The sequence below is a fragment of the Candidozyma pseudohaemuli genome (genome assembly GCF_003013735.1).
Source record: "Candidozyma pseudohaemuli strain B12108 chromosome Unknown scaffold00001, whole genome shotgun sequence".
Taxonomy (NCBI): domain Eukaryota; kingdom Fungi; phylum Ascomycota; class Pichiomycetes; order Serinales; family Metschnikowiaceae; genus Candidozyma; species Candidozyma pseudohaemuli.
The window spans coordinates 2270039-2289614 of record NW_020194435.1 but is presented as its reverse complement, the minus strand read 5'-3'; the positions used below and the strand labels follow the sequence as shown (position 1 = coordinate 2289614).

The 19576-nt window shown below is 45.5% G+C and overlaps 9 protein-coding genes and 1 non-coding gene across 10 annotated transcripts; 8 read left to right on the top strand and 2 right to left on the bottom strand.

The window, feature by feature from the left end:
* Window positions 1-99: 99 nt before the first annotated feature.
* On the bottom strand, window positions 100-936 carry C7M61_001026 (uncharacterized protein; the record flags this gene model as incomplete). The annotated part of the gene is made up of 1 exon (XM_024856444.1): window positions 100-936. The coding sequence occupies one exon, from the start codon at window positions 934-936 to the stop codon at window positions 100-102; it is 837 nt and encodes a 278-aa protein (XP_024716043.1).
* A 753-nt stretch (window positions 937-1689) lies between these two features.
* C7M61_001025 (biotin synthase) lies at window positions 1690-4660 on the bottom strand (the record flags this gene model as incomplete). Its single annotated transcript, XM_024856443.1, has 2 exons — window positions 1690-3283; window positions 3462-4660. The coding sequence occupies 2 exons, from the start codon at window positions 4658-4660 to the stop codon at window positions 1690-1692; spliced, it is 2793 nt and encodes a 930-aa protein (XP_024716042.1).
* A 737-nt stretch (window positions 4661-5397) lies between these two features.
* On the top strand, window positions 5398-5899 carry C7M61_001024 (60S ribosomal protein eL22; the record flags this gene model as incomplete). The annotated part of the gene is made up of 2 exons (XM_024856442.1): window positions 5398-5433; window positions 5561-5899. 2 exons carry the CDS (start codon window positions 5398-5400, stop codon window positions 5897-5899), a joined length of 375 nt encoding a protein of 124 aa, XP_024716041.1.
* Window positions 5900-6344: 445 nt separating this feature from the next.
* On the top strand, window positions 6345-6421 carry C7M61_001023. Its single transcript has one exon. It is a non-coding gene; the product is annotated as a tRNA-Asn (tRNA).
* Window positions 6422-7012: 591 nt separating this feature from the next.
* On the top strand, window positions 7013-11396 carry C7M61_001022 (5-aminolevulinate synthase, mitochondrial; the record flags this gene model as incomplete). Its single annotated transcript, XM_024856441.1, has 3 exons — window positions 7013-8713; window positions 9297-10518; window positions 10882-11396. The coding sequence occupies 3 exons, from the start codon at window positions 7013-7015 to the stop codon at window positions 11394-11396; spliced, it is 3438 nt and encodes a 1145-aa protein (XP_024716040.1).
* A 680-nt stretch (window positions 11397-12076) lies between these two features.
* CRC1 (carnitine:acyl carnitine antiporter) lies at window positions 12077-12925 on the top strand (the record flags this gene model as incomplete). The annotated part of the gene is made up of 1 exon (XM_024856440.1): window positions 12077-12925. The coding sequence occupies one exon, from the start codon at window positions 12077-12079 to the stop codon at window positions 12923-12925; it is 849 nt and encodes a 282-aa protein (XP_024716039.1).
* Window positions 12926-13523: 598 nt separating this feature from the next.
* Window positions 13524-14546, top strand: PPH21 (phosphoprotein phosphatase 2A catalytic subunit; the record flags this gene model as incomplete). The annotated part of the gene is made up of 1 exon (XM_024856439.1): window positions 13524-14546. One exon carries the CDS (start codon window positions 13524-13526, stop codon window positions 14544-14546), a length of 1023 nt encoding a protein of 340 aa, XP_024716038.1.
* Window positions 14547-14933: 387 nt separating this feature from the next.
* Window positions 14934-16067, top strand: C7M61_001019 (uncharacterized protein; the record flags this gene model as incomplete). Its single annotated transcript, XM_024856438.1, has 1 exon — window positions 14934-16067. The coding sequence occupies one exon, from the start codon at window positions 14934-14936 to the stop codon at window positions 16065-16067; it is 1134 nt and encodes a 377-aa protein (XP_024716037.1).
* A 163-nt stretch (window positions 16068-16230) lies between these two features.
* On the top strand, window positions 16231-16776 carry C7M61_001018 (uncharacterized protein; the record flags this gene model as incomplete). The annotated part of the gene is made up of 1 exon (XM_024856437.1): window positions 16231-16776. One exon carries the CDS (start codon window positions 16231-16233, stop codon window positions 16774-16776), a length of 546 nt encoding a protein of 181 aa, XP_024716036.1.
* A 957-nt stretch (window positions 16777-17733) lies between these two features.
* Window positions 17734-19467, top strand: TFP1 (H(+)-transporting V1 sector ATPase subunit A; the record flags this gene model as incomplete). Its single annotated transcript, XM_024856436.1, has 1 exon — window positions 17734-19467. The coding sequence occupies one exon, from the start codon at window positions 17734-17736 to the stop codon at window positions 19465-19467; it is 1734 nt and encodes a 577-aa protein (XP_024716035.1).
* Window positions 19468-19576: the final 109 nt, after the last annotated feature.

Below are 19576 nucleotides of genomic sequence, written 5' to 3'. Positions count from 1 at the left end.
CCTCAGCTGAGCATCTATACACTGTCCGGCACAGCTGCTTGCACGGCTAGAGATTTCTTGCAGGGACTAACGCTGTCTGGCATAAGCTAAATGGCATATCTAATTTTCCATCTCGTCCAGCTCCAGTTGGTTCTCCGGGTCCTCGTCGTACTGGAACACGTCCCTTCGCTGGCCATACACAAAGTACGAATCGGCCTCCAGATTGAGGTGGAGCGGCGTCATGGGCATATCCTCCATCGGTGTCTGTACAGGCGGTAGCGTAGGCAGCTCGTCGCCGCGATTGGTCCTGCGACCAGCCTGGGCGTTGTGTAGTTGAGCATTGTGCGGATGTAGCTGCGTAAACTGTAGACAGCTGCGTTTGTAGGAGCCCGAAAGCGACTTTGGCGGCGTTTGAGAGCCTAGCCAGAATCTCGACGGCAGGCTGCCGAGCGACGTGGGATCCAAATTGGGCAGATCCGGTGCAGAAAGCATCCCGGCGGCGTTTCTCACCATGGGTATGCTTTGAGTGTTGGACTCCTGGCCCACTTGCGTGAGCTTGTGGTAGGGCTGGAGCCGTTGATGATGCAAGTGGGTCAATGAGTTGCGCAGTGCCGGCCCGTGGGAGTTGCGGCGGTCTACAATGTGTGGAAGCTGGCCTATCGATCCTAGGTTGTTGGCGTTAAGTGAAAGCAACAGGATCGTCAGCGAGCTGGGAAGAAGCCTTCCGTCGCTGTCTTTTCCGACAGAAGTAGCTAGAAGTTCGGGCTCCGGATGCTCGTCCGTGAGCCCCAGAAACTCCTGTCCAGGCAGCCTGCTAATCGGGATGCCCCGATCCTCTTGGTTCTTCTGTGCTATCGCAGCTGATAGTCTGGAACTGTGATCAGAACTGCGTTCTTCTGATTCCAACAGAAGGTCCCCTAGCTTTGTTCGGATGCTATTAGTGTACGACAGAGTCATTCTGAATGTGTGTGGCGAATGGCTCAAATGACTGTGTGTTGGGCACTGTCTCCAGAGTTCACTTTATATATCTGTGAATAAAGCAGCACCGATAGTTTCGTAAATGTTGTTGTGTCTGTGGAACAGCGAAAGAGTGTGGAGTGGGCTGGTGAATTTTCAGTGGTGGTTTTTTCTGGCCAATGTGGAGGGATACGATCACGTGAGCCAAGGCACCCCGAATAGAAAACAAAACAGACTAGCGGTGATAACAAAAGACAACCATTGACGGTTTTTGCGCGGCGTAATTTTTGCCACAATGTCAAATTTCCCCTTACAATACCAGTGCCATTGCTTATTATCTCCATGTGTTTAGGAGCAAACGAGTGCGAACCTGTCCGGTGGGGAAGGCAATGATAAGGCAACCGAGATAACCGGAGATAGGTGCAGAAAAACCCCTCCTCTGGATCGTCAAATAAAAGTTTTCTTGCTTCCACACAAACCCAATCTCGGTAATTTTCACAGAAGGACCAAATTGCAGATTTTGGGAATTTTTGGCGCTAAAAGTACCACACTGGTCCACTTTGGCGATTCGGCGACTGAACCCTGGCTTAGAATTGGTGTGCACCTGGACCGCGCCGATAGCGATAAACTGCACCTTATGCGCGAGACATCGCTATCTGGAGAATTTTAGAGCTTGTGTAACTATTTTTGAATATAGGAGCTCAGGTTAGGTTGCTTAAATTAATTTTGGTCCTCTATTTAATCTATGTCTGTCTAATATTCGCCCTCGTCGTGAGGGTCGATCTTGAAAATTTTGTCTGGGTTAAGGATACGTTTAGGATCAAGGGAAAGCTTAAGCTTACGCATGGTATCGACTGCGTCCTGGCCGAGCTCAATACTGAGAAATTGTCTCTTGCCATTGCCAATGCCGTGCTCTCCACTTGCAGTACCCTCGTTTCGAAGTCCAATCATCGTAATTTCGTTGATGACCTTATGACATTCATGGAGCTGGTCGGGCTTGTAGAAGAGGTCGGCGTGTAAATTGCCATCACCAACATGGCCGAGAATCACAGACTGGAAACCGGACTTCACCACAAGCTCTCTGATTTCGTCAACCACTTTGGGAAGTCGTGAAAGCGGCACGGCAATGTCAGTGACCCATAGTCTCACGTCCTCGTCAATCTCGTTCTTTCCGTAGTCAAGAATGGAGAAGAATGCATTTTTCCTGGCCGCAAAAAGCTCATCACCTTCTGTCTTGTCCTTTGCAATGATGAAGTCGGCACACTGATTCTCGAGCGATACCTTCCTCACGATCTCTAGGGTTTCATCGACGACTCTTTTATTGAGACCGCCAACTTTGAAGAAAATTGTGGGCACCTCAAGCCACTTTTTCGAAAGTTGTCCGCTGTAATTAGTACAATGCATCATATCCTCATCTAGAAGCTCAATGGCCTCTGGGCGGATACCTCTTTTGAACAATTCTGCGACCGTTTGGGAAGCCAGGAGTACCGACGGAAACTGTCCCACTGCAACAGTTTCATGCTGAGGCTTGACTTGGAGTTTCACTGTTGCCTCTGTAACGATACCAAGCGTGCCCTCGCTTCCAATGAAGAGGCCAGTCAAGTTGTATCCGGATGAAGTTTTTCTAGGTCTCTGTCTCGTTTTAATAACCGTTCCATCAGCAAGCACCACAGTCAATGATATGACGTTGTGAACCATGGCGCCGTATCTGGAAGCATTGATACCGGAGGCATTGGTGTTAACCATTCCACCTATTAAACCACTGGGACCACAATCGCAGCCAAACATCATCTTCTCGCCTGTGAGCTGTTCATTGAGGTCCACCCAGTTCACACCCGCTTGAAGGGTTGCATCCAAATCATCATGGTTAATCTGAAGCACCTTGTTCATTCTGCTCGTGTTCAATATGATTCCACATCTGGTGGAGAATGTGTGTCCTTCAAGTGAAGAGCCTCCCGAGTATGGAACCACCGGCACATTGTACTTATGAGCCACCTTTAAGATCTTCGAGACTTCTTCTGTCGAGTATGCGTAAACAATGTATTTTGGCTTTTCGTGTGGTTTTGGCGGGTGGGGCGTGAACCCATTGTCTGTATGGCCTGTAATTTCTGCTGGTGACTGGGTGACATGGTCGTCGCCAACAGCCCTTTTTATTTCATCAATGGCGGTTCTTAACTCCTCTTCAGTGCTGTACTTCGGTGAGTCTATCAGCTCCAACTTTGTCGTGGAGGACCAAGGAAAAGCATATTCTGGCGGATCATTTATGGCCCGTTTTCTGCCTAGATAATATCCAGCACTGCCCAAGGACACTGCTGCAACCAAAGCCGGAAGAATAGAAGTAGCCTTCCTTGGTTTGGTGCTGTATGAATTACAACGCCTCGAGAGTCGGGAAAGATTCCTCCATCTGAACATAGCTATGCTACGAAGAATATTTTTCGCTACTGATAATATTTCAATTTGGCGAGCGCGCTTATCAACGACTAATTGTGGCGCCCTCTCGTAAGTGGGTTTCATGCACTACTTACGAAGAAGCCTTCAAGGTGGGGGAGGTATTCTCGGGATAAGTTTCGACACCTTTTTGAAAAACATTTTCGGCAGCCTCGATGCCATGCTTGCGGAAACTCTTCATTGGTTTCATGCCCCATTTCTTCAACATGGCGATATCCTCTTCCCACCCACTACACATGGTAGTGAGCATGCGTTCACCGGTAAAGATAGCATTGCAGCCGGCTGAAAAGCAAAGAAACTGTTCGTGCTCTTTCATGGTGTATCTTCCTGCAGCAAGACGAATAATAGACTCGGGCATGATTAGCCTTGCCGTAGCTATTGTTCTAAGGATTGCATCAAACTTTAATCTTCTCTCCGAACCAATTGGAAGTTTGGAAATCTCTGCTTCCATTGGAGTTCCTTTGATGGGAACCAAGCGATTGATTGGTAAGGACTCTGGATGTCTCTCCATCGTTGCCAAAGTGTACAAAAAACTAACATGGTCATCAGGAGTCTCACCTAGACCTAAGATACCTCCCGTGCATGCTTTGATACCTGCTTTCTGCACATTTTTGATCGTTTCAAGACGATCATCATAGGTTCTTGTAGAAATCACACTTGGATAATGCTCTCTGGAAGTATCGATGTTGTGATTGTAGGCAGTCAAGCCGGAGTCCTTGAGAACCTTTGCTTGATCTTCATTCACCATTCCTAATGTAACACAGGTTTCCATCTTCAACTCGTCGTTTATCCATTTCACCATTTCGGCGATTTTCTTCAATCCCGACTTACGACCTTGCATATCTCTCCAAGCGGCTCCCATACAAAATCTTGTACTTCCATTTTCCTTGGCTTTTATGGCTGCTTTTTGCACTTCCTCTAGTTTCACTAGTTTTTCTGCTTTGGTTCCGGTATCATATCGACTGGACTGGGAGCAGTATTTGCAATCTTCAGAGCACCCTCCTGTCTTGATGTTTAGCAAAGTGCAAAGCTGAACCTCAGCCGGGTCATGATACCTACGATGCTGAAGTTGAGCTTGGAAAGTTAATTCCAGAAGAGGCGTGTTGTAAATTTCTTTGATTTCCTGTTTGGTCCATTTGCTGTGTGGTTTGCAATTGATGGCCAAATTAATCGCTTTGACAGGCGACACAATGGAGGGTTCACTAAAAGCAGCTTTTACTCCCAAAGTTTTGGCAGAACCAAGTGTGGCACTTGTGGCTAATTTTCGGATAAACATAGCACAAATTCGTAAAAAAATTTGAAGATGGAAGATGTAGCGAAGGTTATCTAGGATCTACGAAAAAGTTCGTCCAATGAAGGATCCCCTATAATAAGAGGCCCCGCCTTTATCTTGCAGGGAGTCAAATTGAATCATCCAGATACGCATTTCGCACAATGAATCATCTGAGTCACCCTTGACAGCTCCGAGATTCGTGTCACTTTTGCACTCACACATATCATTCGAAACAGCTCTTTGATTGCAGTGAAGTTATATAAAAGGTAAAGAGAGGTCTTTTAGGAATCCTGAGAGTTACCGGAGCTGGAAGGTGACACCACTGGCAATTATGTAAACCTATTAACAATAATCCTTGACGCACTTTTGAACCACCATCTAGCTCGCTAGTCTAACTGATGCAGGCTGTATTTAGAAAATACGACAGCACTGTTTGAAAGTAATGGAGGCTCTTAAGCTGTCCATTGCAGTCACTAGCGTAAAGCGAGGCGCGCTTAGGGTTTGAGCCCTAACCTGCACTTGGACATTTGGTGCGACACACCGTTGATGCGCCAGTGAAAAAAAAAGGCTGTTCTCAAATTAAAAAATCTTTGTACTACCACATTAGCAATGGCTCCAATTGTATGTATCACCTAAGTTATGAACAGATATCGACCAGACAATAAACCTTGAACGGGAAACCCTATTCATATTTGGAACTGAATAATTCATTTGCCTTTCAGGCTCCAGAGTGTCTCGCTATGAGCACCTCTGTAATTTCTAACACCAACGCTACAGTATTGGATTACTGTGGAAAATGAAAAAGATTCCCGTCCTGGGGGCTTTGCTGTCTTTATCTGACGGGCTTTAAGCTCGTTTTGATAATTCACGTACGGTAGGCTAACAGGATTCTAGACCACCAAGAACACTCACGCCCCTAAGAAGTTCGTCGTTGACACCTCCGCTCCAGTGGAGAACGCTGTCTTCGACCAGGAGGCTTACGTTAAGTTCTTGAACGAGCGTATTAAGGTTGACGGTATCATCGGTAACTTGGGTGACGCCATCACCATCACCGAGGAGGGCAACAAGGTTGTTGTTGTTTCCACCGCTAAGTTCTCTGGTAAGTACTTGAAGTACTTGACCAAGAAGTACTTGAAGAAGAACCAGCTCAGAGACTGGATCAGATTCGTCTCTGTCAAGAGAAACCAGTACCAGTTGCAGTTCTACTCCATCGATGACGAGGAGGAGGAAGACGACGAGTAAATGCTTGCAGTTGTATAATACATAATAGTCTGAATAGTTTACTTGATTGGGAAAGGTTAAAAATATGCTTTGTAGCCAGTAGGATCTTAACATCTTGGTCCGATTCAATCGCCATTCGCTGAACTGATGGCAATGAGGGATCTGAAGAGGTTTCGCCATCGGAATACTCAAAGGTGATAATTCACTACAATTTCATTCATGCTACACAATACTGAAACCATTATACTCTCGTCTGGAGCCAGGAGATGCAATCTAATGGCTAACTGAGATTGGAAGTTGCCCTAACTACGTCAATGTTGGGCCCAGCTCCCTCATATCGCGCCAAAAGGTTCTCTGGTGGTGAAAGTAATGGCCACTGGTGTCACAATTTTGAAAAATTGGCCTTTAAGGGAACAGGGTCCAAATATGAAACATATCTCAGGTCTCAACCAATGAGACTTCAAGAGACTCCGTGGCCAAGCTGGTTAAGGCGTAAGACTGTTAATCTTGAGATCGTGAGTTCGATCCTCACCGGGGTCGCTATCTTTTTTATTTTTTGTTGATCAGCCCTACTCGGACCAAGTTGCTCGTGTTCCCAGTCTCAAAACGTCAATCAAGTGCACAGAAGTAGGATGCCCCGCCTATGCGCACTGTCATATGAGAAATTCTGTTTTAGGTAAAGTGAAACGAGACGAATAGTTAATCTTACTAATGGAGGTTCAGTAGATGATTCGGTTAAAACGAAATAAACTTTACGCCGTCAAATACTGGTACGTCAAATGAGGCCATAAAATTCTGGGCTCGATTCGGGAAAAAAAACGCTTCTTCGCAGCAGGCGTCTTACATTCAGATAATTTTGATTCGCTTAGAGACCATGCGACAGAAGCTGTCAAAACAACAACAATCAAATTTTACAAATCTCAGAGATCAAGTCGATCATTATGGACAAGTCTAAATCCGTACTGTGAATTTGTTTCACATCTTCTCTTTATCTCCACAAGGAGCTTAGCGCTTCCTAACGGCCGGGCTTCTGCATCTCCACTATACAGTTTTCTCAATGTGACTGATTCCTCAAGCAAAAAAAGGCACAGTCTACACCTCTTCTCCACAAGACAAGACATTCGAAAAGTCACAATGGAGTCCTTGACTAAAGCGTCCATGAAGGTTTGTCCCTTCGTGAAATCCAGATCCACTCAGGCTCTTCGTCAAATGAGCGAGGCTCTGACCTTGAGTAAGCATGCCAGAGCTTGCCCATTTGTGGGTGCTGCCATGGCTGCTAGAGAGTACTCTCAGTCTTCCAAGCCTGCCGCTGCTTCAAGCGCCCCTGCTGGATCCTCATCTCGTATTCCTGCTGGTTACTCCTTCTCCGGAAGCGACTTGGTCTCCAACACAATGGAGATAGTGGACAGATCCTCCCAGGAGAAGGCTTTCGACTACGACGGCTTCCTTGGTAATGAGATCACGAAGAAGAGAACAGACAAGTCATACCGTTACTTCAATAACATTAACCGTTTGGCTGAGGAGTTCCCAAAAGCCCACTTGGGTAGCGAAGGCGAGAGGGTCACCGTGTGGTGTGCCAACGACTATTTGGGAATGGGAACCAACGAAAAAACAATCCAGGCCATGAAAACAACCTTGGATAAGTACGGTGCGGGTGCCGGTGGTACCAGAAACATCGCTGGGCATAACCGACATGCCATCGCCTTGGAAGCTGAACTTTCTACTTTGCACAAGCACGAGGCTGCTTTGGTTTTCAGCTCTTGCTTTGTGGCGAATGACGCTGTGCTCTCACTTTTGGGCCAGAAAATGAAGGACTTGGTGATCTTCTCCGATGAGTTGAATCACGCCTCAATGATTCAGGGTATACGTAATTCGAGAGCCCGAAAGGAGGTGTTCAAGCATAACAACTTAAAAGATTTGGAGGAGCGCTTAGCCAAGTACCCAAGAAACACCCCCAAATTAATCGCTTTTGAGTCCGTTTATTCCATGTGTGGTTCCATTGCCCCAATCGAGGAAATCTGTGACTTGGCCGATAAGTACGGCGCTTTGACTTTCTTGGACGAAGTTCACGCCGTTGGTATGTATGGTCCTCATGGTGCTGGTGTTGCCGAACACTTGAACTTTGAGGAGCACTTGCAGTCGGGTTTGAACAGAATCCGTCCAGACTCTGTTATGAACAGAATTGACATGGTTACTGGTACCTTAGGTAAAGCTTACGGTGTTGTCGGTGGCTATGTCACAGGTAAGCAAAGTATGATCGATTGGATCCGGTCATTTGCTCCTGGATTTATTTTCACTACTTCGTTGCCTCCTGCTGTCATGGCTGGTGCTTCCGCCTCGATCAGACATCAGAGATCAACATTGATGGACAGAATTGCTCAGCAAAAGAACACTAGGTATGTCAAAAATAATTTGGGCAACATTGGTATTCCTGTTATTCCAAACCCTTCGCACATTGTGCCAGTGTTGGTCGGCAATGCCGCTGATGCGAAGAAAGCCTCGGACTTGTTGTTGAACAAGCATAACATCTACGTTCAGGCAATCAACTTCCCTACGGTTCCTATTGGACAAGAACGGTTGAGAATCACGCCAACTCCGGGACACGGTCCTGAGATTGCTAACGAATTGATCGGTGCGGTTGACTCCGTTTTCAATGAACTTAACTTGAAGAGAGTTCCTGCTTGGGAAAGAGAGGGAGGTCTTTGCGGTGTAGGCGAGAGCAACTCGCAACCTGTGAAGCACATTTGGACTGATGAGCAGTTGTCGTTGCAGGATCGTGACTTGAACCCCAATGTCGTCAACCCTGTGATCGCACCGAACGCTGTGAGTTCTGGTGTCCCCTTTTAGTTTCTTTTCAGTTGTTAGTTGAATTTTCTATATGCCAATGAATATGTCAATTTTGTCTACCCAACCTCTTGTACTACTCACGAGTTGTATATTATGCACAGAGCATCTGCAGTCGGTACGCGTTTTCATAACATCAACAGTATAACTTCATCGCAGATTAAGTACCAGGATCACGGTGAGAATGAACGACGACTTTCTGCCAACCCAAATTTACCTAAATAGGTTAGTCGACTCATTGGTTCTGGCGGAATTTGGGACATCCTATAAAAAGAGCCTTGTGAATGCTTTGTTAGGGCTCATATCTGGGGAAACCAAGGATCCTTCACAAATCACGGAAGAGATACGAGCCCATTTTCTCAAATTCGGCACCGAAAGTAACTGGAATACTTTTAGCACTATACTTTCATCCCTTCCTCAGCAAAGAAATGCTGAACAAGTAGCTTCGCACCTACAGTTCCTCCTCAACCTTGTTCCAGATCAGAAGGGAGCATCATCAACAAGCTTACCAAACGCCAGGACGACCCCCCTGGTTCTGTCTTCACCATTTAATCAATCCTTTGCTCAATTCCAGAATCTGAACGGATTCACCGCTGAGCAGCCAAAGCCATTTGACGATGTCCTAGATGACGAGGCTATCCTACCGTTCCTTCCCAAAACACTTGTCGGTCTTGACACACAATTGTTCACATTCACGGATGCATACATCAGCATTCTGTCGCCTCTTGCCAGAGGACTATTCCAGCTAATCAACGATCTTTGTGAGCCAGCCATACTTTATAGACGTCTCCATGGCTCTGTTGAGAAACTAAGAGGCAACAATCCTTCACCTATAAAAGCTGCCTTCATGCAAGTTTTGGGTTCAAAATTGACTAGCTATGCGTCAGATGTCAGCAGCATCTTTCATAAGAATCCCAGATCACTACTACATGTGTATCATGAACTTCAAGATGTGATAATTGAGCTACGAACGTTAGCACATCTACATCAACAAATGGAAGTACTTGATGGGTTTCAATTTCTTGAAGAAACTTTCAAGCTTGCAAGCTTCGGAGATTTCCTTGTGAGACTGCTGGCGAGTGTTGTCTACGATGAATTAAAGAAACCTTACTTCCAATACATGGAGCACTGGATCCTCCGTGGTGAGTTGGTTGATTCATGTAATGAGTTTTTTGTCTCCTTCGATGCTTCTGCTGATCACATTAATGATATCGTCAAATTTCATCGTGAAAGGCTTCCATTATTTATGGACTTCAGCGAAGAAGACTGTAATAATATCTTCCAAATTGGCAAGACGCTCATCTTTCTAGATAAGTTCTGCAAGGAACTTGAATGGCTCAGCGCTTACGTAAAGCACTATTCAGCCTATATTTTTAACGAGAATCTGGGTTTGATATCGCTTGACCGGACTTCCCTCAAGACACTTTTTCAGGTTCAGTTTGGCGAGCTTATAAATTATCTTAACTCGATGGCCTATCATAAGTACGATTTGTTTGAGCATCTATCGAATTTGAAAAGGATTATGCTCATAGGTTCAAGCGACTTTGTTGAGCTGATCAATGAAAGAGGACTTCAAATGTTCAATGAGCCAGCCTCATCCTTGACATCCGGGAAATTGGCAGGTTTACTTTCGAGTGCAATTGATAACTCCTCGATTCGGATGTTGCCCCAAAGGTTTCAACTGCGCATAGACGCTCGGATATTAGATTTGAGCCACGGAAGTATTGGATGGGATGTGTTCACCTTGGAATACAAGCTTATGGATCCCCCACTAGAGTTGCTTCTCAATGACAAGAGTCAATCGACGCATTATTTGCGTTTGTTCAATTTTTTGTGGAGCTTAAGACATTTTCAATTTCTTTTAAATAAGAATTATGTTGACTATGTCAGGTTGCAGAAGGATTACATCTCAAAGCTTCGCGTCAAAAACAAGCTGCTGACTGGAACACGCATTTCTAAAGTCCGCCAAGGGTGGTTTACTAAGTGCCTCAGGACTACGAATTTAATTAGGTTTCGTCTTTCTAAGCTTGTTTCGGCCCTTCTTAAATTTTTGTCATATGATTTGATCGAGCAGAATTTCCAGGAAAGAATTGTGAAGCTGGCTTTTAAAGGCACATTAAACGCAAGTCCACAGTTTACGAGCCTGGCATCGCGGAAAGACCGCAAGCTTCCCATTCTTGACAAAGCCTTTGCTGATGCATTTGCATATCAGACAAGCCCGTCTTTTCCAAAAATTAAAAGAGTTTCATTGGCTAAGCTTAACGTTGTGGAGCACACCATTGATGAATTGACGGCGATGCATCTGAAGTATCTAAAAGGAATCTACGATTGCAAACTTATCAACGAAAATTACAAAGGAAAAATTAGTCGAGAGCCGTTGATTGATCAAATTTTCAGCTTCATGGAAATTTTGTTTGCATTTATCAAAAGCAGTGAAGAGTTCAGCTCCTCGGTAGTGAGTTACGTCAACTTGCTTGACTTGAGCACGTCGGTCGATACGAATGCAGGTATTGCGTTCGAGGGTGATTTGGAACATCTTCACGTGCGCCTAGCAGACCTCATGAAAGTGATGTACAATGACCTCTTTAAGAACAGTTTTGAGCCAAGACTCGATATTTTTACGAAAGACCTTCGTGCAGATTTGGATCTCAAAGATTTGAGCAAGATGGTGTGAGAAGAAGACCTAAAAAATATGTGGTTGTTATCGAGAGGACTGGTGGTGCGCAACCCCACAAAACCACAAAACCCAAGCCGAGAACATGAAAAACACCCGACTGTTGGCACCGAATGAAACCACGTCTTCAATAGAATGAAATATCGCCAGCCCGAGAAAATTGTGGCTGTCCTATAGGTTTGTGGTTGAATTACAGGTATTTTGTGGAATAATCTCTTGTGCGCAGATGTGAAAAATCACTGGCAAGTCCGAAAAAGTGATAAGGGACAACGGGGCCGTGGTGTATCTCGTAAATGAAAAGTCCGTCTAAGTGCATATTTGCGCAGCCACGATGACAATAGAAGAGAATTGAGAATGTCAGCCGGGAAGAAGAGATAAAATTGCAAATAATGCACACAGTGGGAAACACTCAATCTGGTTGGTAGAGAGGTTTCTCGGCCTGAGGAACCGCGGATTAAATCTCGAGTCTTGTTTCCCCGGACTCTCATCCGCAGGGACAGAAAAAATCCCGGAATATAAAAATTCACCACGCTGCTAACGGGTTTCTTTTTCTTTTTTTTTTTTCAAGTCCGTCTTATCGACAAGTTCCTTTCCTTCCAAATTCATTTCTTACTTGCTTTCACAAAGCACAAGTTTTACTAGACTATATACCTGGTTATTTATTACTGATAAAAATCGTCATGGAGGAAGTTGACAGTGTTTTGGTTGATAACATCAAGAGTTTCGGTTCTGGTGGTTTCGGTGGTGTTTGTGCCGTTTTGACCGGCCACCCATTCGACTTGGTCAAGGTTCGTTTGCAAACGGGTGTCTACAAGTCTACCGCCGAGTGTCTCAAGGGCACTTTGGCCAAAGATGGTGCACTTGGTTTCTACAGAGGTGTCATGCCTCCTTTGTTGGGTGTTACCCCTATGTTTGCTGTGTCCTTCTGGGGTTACGACATGGGTAAAAAGCTTGTCGGTTCTTACACCGGCAAAAAGGCCGAGGACTTCACCATTGGCGAGACTTCCACTGCTGGTTTCATCTCCGCCGTGCCCACCACTTTGGTCGCTGCTCCTTTCGAGAGAGTCAAGGTTATGATGCAAGTCGCTGATGGCAAGAAGACTTCCATGGGTGCTGTTGTTGCTGAGATGTACAGAACCGGTGGTATTAGATCTATTTTCAAGGGATCTGTGGCCACTTTGGCTAGAGACGGTCCTGGTTCCGCTCTTTACTTCGCTACTTACGAATACTTGAAACAAAAGTTGTCTACTCCAGGCAAGGACTTGTCTTTGGGTGCCATTTCTGTCGCTGGTGGTTTCGCTGGTGTGGCTATGTGGCTCGGTGTCTTCCCAATTGACACCATTAAGTCTACACAGCAGTCTTCCAATGTCAGCATCTCGATTGCCAAGGCCACGAAACAGATCTACGCCAAGGGCGGAATCAAAGCTTTCTTCCCTGGTGTTGGACCTGCTTTGGCCAGATCCTTCCCTGCCAACGCCGCCACTTTTGTCGGTGTGGAGGTTGCAAAGAACTTCTTCGAGAAGCTTTAGACGTTGCTTGTATTTATTATATAAAATGTACAGTTTCAATTCGATGAGTGTAGGGTACCACTCAGTTGCAAACTGCGGCGGTTTCTGCAGAGACCATGTAAAGTACAGTAGGGTGGATTTTTGACGCCAATTGCTCAATTGTGCCCGATTTGGTGCCTGTGACGTAACCAAGCGGCCCTGTCATTTGTGAACCACAAGAGTGGTAGAGTCAATGAATTTCCACTAGAGTTCGATTACAATCATTTTATCGCTTTTAAAGTCCCAAATAAAATTATTTGACTCCCCCGGGCGAGATCTCTAGAAACCCGATTCGATTAGGGCTGTTTCGGGAGCACACCCGTGCACCGTGCGCTCCCAAGCTGGACGACAAAGCTGGCAACAAAAAAGTAGAAAAAACCCACCACTGCAAAGTACCCATATATCAGCTTACCCTGGTGCCCGCTCTTGTTGTCCCTTTCTTTTCCAGCATCAGCTCGTATCTTATAATAGCATTAGAGCGCAAGAGCCCCGGGACAAATTGCGACGCCCATTGATTGTTCCTTGACCGACGGAGAGACCATTTACATAAGCAGACCACATTACCACAATTTCCCATAACATGGACTTGGACACAGATGTTCCCATGGAAGATGCCTCGGATGAGCAAGTCCAGCCTACAAAGGTGGACGACAGCAAGCAGCTAAGTAAAAAGGAGGTGAGTACCTCGTCAATCAATCAATTGGACCAATGGATTGAAAAGTTGTCTCAGTGTGAGCCACTTTCCGAGCAGGATGTTAAGAAGTTGTGTGACATGGCGATTGATGTTTTACAATTTGAAGAGAATGTTCAACCGGTACAAGTGCCAGTGACGATATGCGGTGACGTCCACGGTCAGTTCCACGACTTGATGGAGTTATTCAAGATTGGCGGTCCTTGTCCAGACACAAACTACTTATTCATGGGTGACTATGTTGACAGAGGATACTACTCGGTGGAAACGGTGTCTTACTTGGTGTGTATGAAGGTGAGATACCCAAACAGAATCACCATTTTACGAGGCAATCACGAGTCGAGACAAATCACACAGGTTTACGGCTTCTACGACGAGTGTTTGCGTAAATACGGATCGGCCACTGTATGGAAGTTGTTTACTGACTTGTTCGACTACTTTCCTATCACCGCCCTTGTGGATAACAAGGTCTTCTGTCTTCATGGTGGTCTTTCCCCTATGGTTGAGACCATTGATCAGGTGCGTGAATTGAATAGAATCCAGGAAGTTCCCCATGATGGGCCCATGTGTGACTTGTTATGGTCCGACCCAGACGACAGAGGCGGATGGGGCATTTCGGCCAGAGGCGCTGGTTTCACTTTTGGCCAGGATATTTCAGAGCAGTTTAATCATACCAATGACTTAGATCTTGTTGCTCGTGCACATCAGTTGGTGATGGATGGCTACTCGTGGTCCCATCAGGAGGCCGTGGTCACGATTTTCTCGGCCCCCAACTACTGTTATAGATGCGGAAACCAGGCCGCCATCATGGAAATGGATGAGAGCCATCAGAAACAATTCTTACAGTACGACCCCTCAGTGCGGCCAGGTGAACCTACCGTCACAAGAAAGACGCCGGACTATTTCTTGTGAGTGGGATCCTGGCAGCCTTGTATACTACTGGCGCTGGAGTTGGTTCGGTGGCTTGCACTTGTTGCTTCAAATGCCTGGATGCCTCGTCACTGAATGGTTGCAATGCAACTGTAACTACTGAGCTGCGACTATGGCCGTTGCGTCTTAGGTCGCACCAAGCTCATACCACTCTTCGGCGACTCCATACATGTTCCGATGTGCTTCCAGCACGCTTCATGCATCACGACTGTTATAGCTTTTTCTTTAAAAATCATGTCTTATACCACTCTGTAGTACCAACTTGTTCAGCCAACCAGAACAAGCTTATTCGCGTTCCTGCAGGAGGATCCCTCAGCCAAACCGCTTCAACCAAAAAATCATCAAGTCTTGAAAACCATAGTCCTCGACATGTTACGTGCAAACATTAGAGCCCCTGTTCGCTCCTTGTACACTTCAGTGTTGGAGTCGGACATCAACATTTCCCGTAACGGAAAGGTCCACGTGGCCAGCGGTCCCGGCGGTCGTTCTTCCAGAACTGGCTACACCGCTACAGTTTTTGGAGCCTCTGGTTTCTTGGGCCGTTATGTTACATCCAAATTGGCTAGACATGGTACCACCACCGTTGTTCCATTCAGAGACGATATGAAAAAAAGATTTTTGAAAGTCACTGGTGACTTGGGTGTGGTGAACTTTGTGGAGTTTGATGGAAGAAACTTGCAGTCCATCGCCGAGTCTGTCCAGCACTCTGATATTGTCTTCAACTGTCTTGGAGCTGACTACAACACTAAGAACTTCTCCATGGCCGATGTTAACATTGAGCTCACCCGTCGTATTACCCAAGCGGTCAAAGATGCCGGTAACCCAAGATACGTTTACGTCTCCTCCTACAACGCTAACCCTGCCTCGGAATCCGTGTTCTATGCCACCAAGGGTATTGCTGAGCAAGTTGTTAGAGACATCTTGCCTGACTCCACTATTGTCAGACCTGCCCCTATGTACGGCCGTGAAGACAACTTGTTGAACTACTTGGGTCCAAAGTTGAAGATGTGGACTCCAAACAAGAACGCCAAGGAGATCTGGCCAGTTCATGTGCTCGATGTGGCCCACGGTCTTGAGAGAATTGGTTACGATGACTCCACCGTTGGTCAAACCTACGAGTTGTATGGACCTGAGAAATTGTCTTTCAAGGAGATCAGAGAAATGGTTCACGGTATTACTCAGGATTTCTCCCAGGTTGGTCCATTTTCATACAACTTTGCTGACTACCAAATTCCATTGTCGTTGGCCAAGTTCGTCGCTCAGTTGAAGCAGTACGTGTACTGGAAGCAAACTAACCCAGACCAGGTTCAAAGACACTTGATTAACCAGGTGATTGATCCTTCTGCCAAAACTTTTGCTGACTTGGGCATTCACAAGACCGACCAGTTGGCCGATGTTATTTTCTCTTACGTGAAGCACTGGAGACATCCATTGATTGCTCAGCAGGGTGCCCCATCGAAGAAGGAGACCAACAGATTGCGTGAAATGGAGCACTTCACCTAAGCATGTAGATTACACTAGCATATTTAATACAAACTTACGAACGGAATATAGCTATTCTCGTAATTACCTGTTCCACCTGCATCCAATTTGTCTCGGTATTCTCCGGGCTTATCAGTGATATATAGTAGGCTTGATTTCTCAATGAGTGATTTCATTATTCATTATGTCTACCCTTCCAGATCCAGAGACGCTTGTTAAATTGAAAGAACCCAAAATAAGGGATGTTTTAGGTCATCTATTTGAGCCTTGCCCAGTCCTTTGTGACTTCCTCATCCAACAAGTGATCAATAGGCCCTTTCCATCATACACAAGTCTCATTGAATCGTCAAGAAAGGAACTTCTCCAACTTTTGGAAAGAGAAGAAACTAAAAGCACCATATCCCCAGACATTGCATCTATCATATCCGCTCACCCTAGACTTGGTCCATCCAAGGATAAATTGTCATCCCACTCCACACTGGAGCAGAAGTCACTTGAAGGTTCAAAAGAAGAAGCCCAGAAACTTGCTGATCTCAATGCCAAATATGAGACTACTTTTCCAGGCCTTCGTTATGTAGTCTTCGTGAACGGTCGCTCGAGAGAAACCATAATGAAGAACATGATAGAGAGGATACAACGCAATGATATCTCTGCTGAAAGGCGTGAAGCATTCAATGCTATGTGTGACATTGCTTTAGACCGTGCTACAAAGTTGGGTGCTAAGCTTTGAGTGATCAGTATAGGTAATTGACAAAAATACAAAAGTGAATGAATAACGAAAGCTCTTACATCAAAGTAAATAAGTACTCTGTTAATTACTTTGCTGTGATCATTGAAAGAAATTGTAGTTTGTCTGGATTAAAGATTTCATAAGCATGCTGAAGTTCTCAAATCCACTACGAATCCTGCTAATTACTTGCGAAACTACAAGAAGTGCGATTCTCGGGAATGTCCAGTTGCTATTATAATTACTAGAGGTCAGACAAATTTCCGAATTTTTTGCTTCTATAAAACTTCTGGATGCTGAATACTAAAAACAAGCACCCTTGGCACAATTGGTAAAGTTATGTCCCTTGGGTGCAACAAAGCAGCCTGCATGCCCATTTTGCAACCAATTCATAATCCTAAAACTCTACATAGGGCGAGATCATTCGAACTATCCACTCAAGGGAAGCAAATTATTGCTAAATTCACTATCTTAAGATCGAAACATCTTATTCTTCTTTTGTTTACCTAATCGGAGTGTACTGGAGAAAGGGGCACGTTGTATTTACGACAAATGTTAGTTTCACATCACATAATTTCTCACCAGATTTGTAGTCAATTGAACGTGATATCGTTTTAATTGATAAAATTCGATCAAACTTATTACGGCTATATTATCATTCTAACTTGAGCCTTGCAACTGACGTAGTTGCCACAGGTATTAGGCCGCGCACGACGAGCGTTCATTAACGATAAAGCCAATTCACCGTCTTGAGTGAGCTACGATATCGATAACACACAATGGTATGTGAGCTGCACAACATTACTTCTTCATTCCTCCTCAATTCATTACTAACAATCTCAGGCTGGTGGTTTGGAAAACGCTAGAAAAGAAATCAAGCGCCTTTCGATTGATGACGCCGCCGAATCGCAATATGGCCAAATCTTCTCTATCTCTGGTCCAGTCGTGATCGCCGAAAACATGCTTGGAAGTGCTATGTACGAGTTGGTTAAGGTTGGTCATGCCAATTTGGTTGGTGAAGTTATCAGAATTAACGGTGACAAAGCAACCATTCAGGTTTACGAGGAAACCGCAGGTGTCACTGTGGGTGATCCTGTTTTGAGAACAGGTAAGCCATTGTCGGTGGAATTGGGTCCTGGTTTAATGGAGAACATTTATGATGGTATTCAAAGACCTTTGAAGGAAATTAAGGAGAAGTCCCAGTCCATTTACATTCCAAGAGGTATTGATGTTCCATGCTTAGACAGAGTGAAGCAGTACGACTTCAACCCAGGTGCTTTGAAGGTTGGTGACCACATCACTGGTGGTGATATCTTCGGTTCCATTTACGAAAACTCTTTGTTGGATGACCACAAGATCTTGTTGCCTCCTAGAGCCAGAGGTACCATTACCTCCATCGCCGAATCTGGCTCCTACACTGTGGAGGACCCAGTTTTGGAGGTTGAGTTCGAAGGTAAGAAGCACAAGTACTCTATGATGCACACTTGGCCTGTCAGAGTCCCAAGACCAGTGGCCGAGAAGTTGACCGCCGACTACCCCTTGTTGACTGGTCAGAGAGTCTTGGACTCTTTGTTCCCTTGTGTGCAAGGTGGTACAACCTGTATTCCAGGTGCTTTCGGTTGTGGTAAGACTGTCATCTCACAATCTTTGTCCAAGTTCTCTAACTCCGATATCATTATTTACACCGGTTGTGGTGAGCGTGGTAACGAGATGGCTGAGGTGTTGATGGAGTTCCCTGAGCTTTACACTGAGTTGAGTGGTAAGAAGGAGCCTATTATGAAGCGTACTACTTTGGTCGCAAACACATCGAACATGCCTGTCGCTGCTCGTGAAGCTTCTATCTATACTGGTATCACTCTTGCTGAATACTTCCGTGACCAGGGTAAGCATGTTTCTATGATTGCTGACTCTTCTTCTCGTTGGGCCGAAGCCTTGAGAGAACTTTCTGGTCGTTTGGGTGAAATGCCTGCTGACCAGGGTTTCCCTGCCTATTTGGGTGCCAAATTGGCCTCTTTCTACGAGCGTGCCGGTAAGGCTACTGCATTGGGATCACCAGACAGAATTGGTTCCGTTTCCATTGTTGCTGCTGTGTCTCCAGCTGGTGGTGATTTCTCCGATCCCGTGACAACTGCTACTTTGGGTATTACTCAAGTTTTCTGGGGTTTGGACAAGAAGTTGGCCCAGCGTAAGCATTTCCCATCTATCAACACCGGTATCTCATACTCTAAGTACACCAACGTGTTGGACCCATACTATGAGAAGAACTTCCCAGGCTTCAAGGCTTTGAGAACCAAGATCAAGGAGATCTTGTCGAATGCTGAGGAGTTGGAGCAGGTTGTGCAATTGGTCGGTAAGTCCTCCTTGTCCGACTCAGACAAGATTGTCTTGGATGTTGCTAACTTGATCAAGGAAGACTTCTTGCAGCAGAACGGTTACTCCTCTTACGACCAGTTCTGTCCTATTTGGAAGACTTACGACATGATGCGTGCTTTCGTGAGCTACCACGATGAGGCACAGAAGGCTGTTGCCAACGGTGCTGCCTGGAACAAGTTGGCTGAGGCCACTGGTGACGTGAAGCACTCTGTTTCGAGCGCCAAGTTCGTCGAGCCCTCCGAGGGTGAGGACAGTGGTCGTAAGAACTTCAACGATTTGTTCACGAAGATCAGCGAACGTTTCGGTGAAGCCGCCGAGTAATGAGATCGTCTCCCCACACAAAACTTCAATTTCATTCATTGCACCAAGTGCATTTTTATCTGCTTAGTTTACGTTTAGAGTTACTCATACCATCGGAGTGTAACATCAA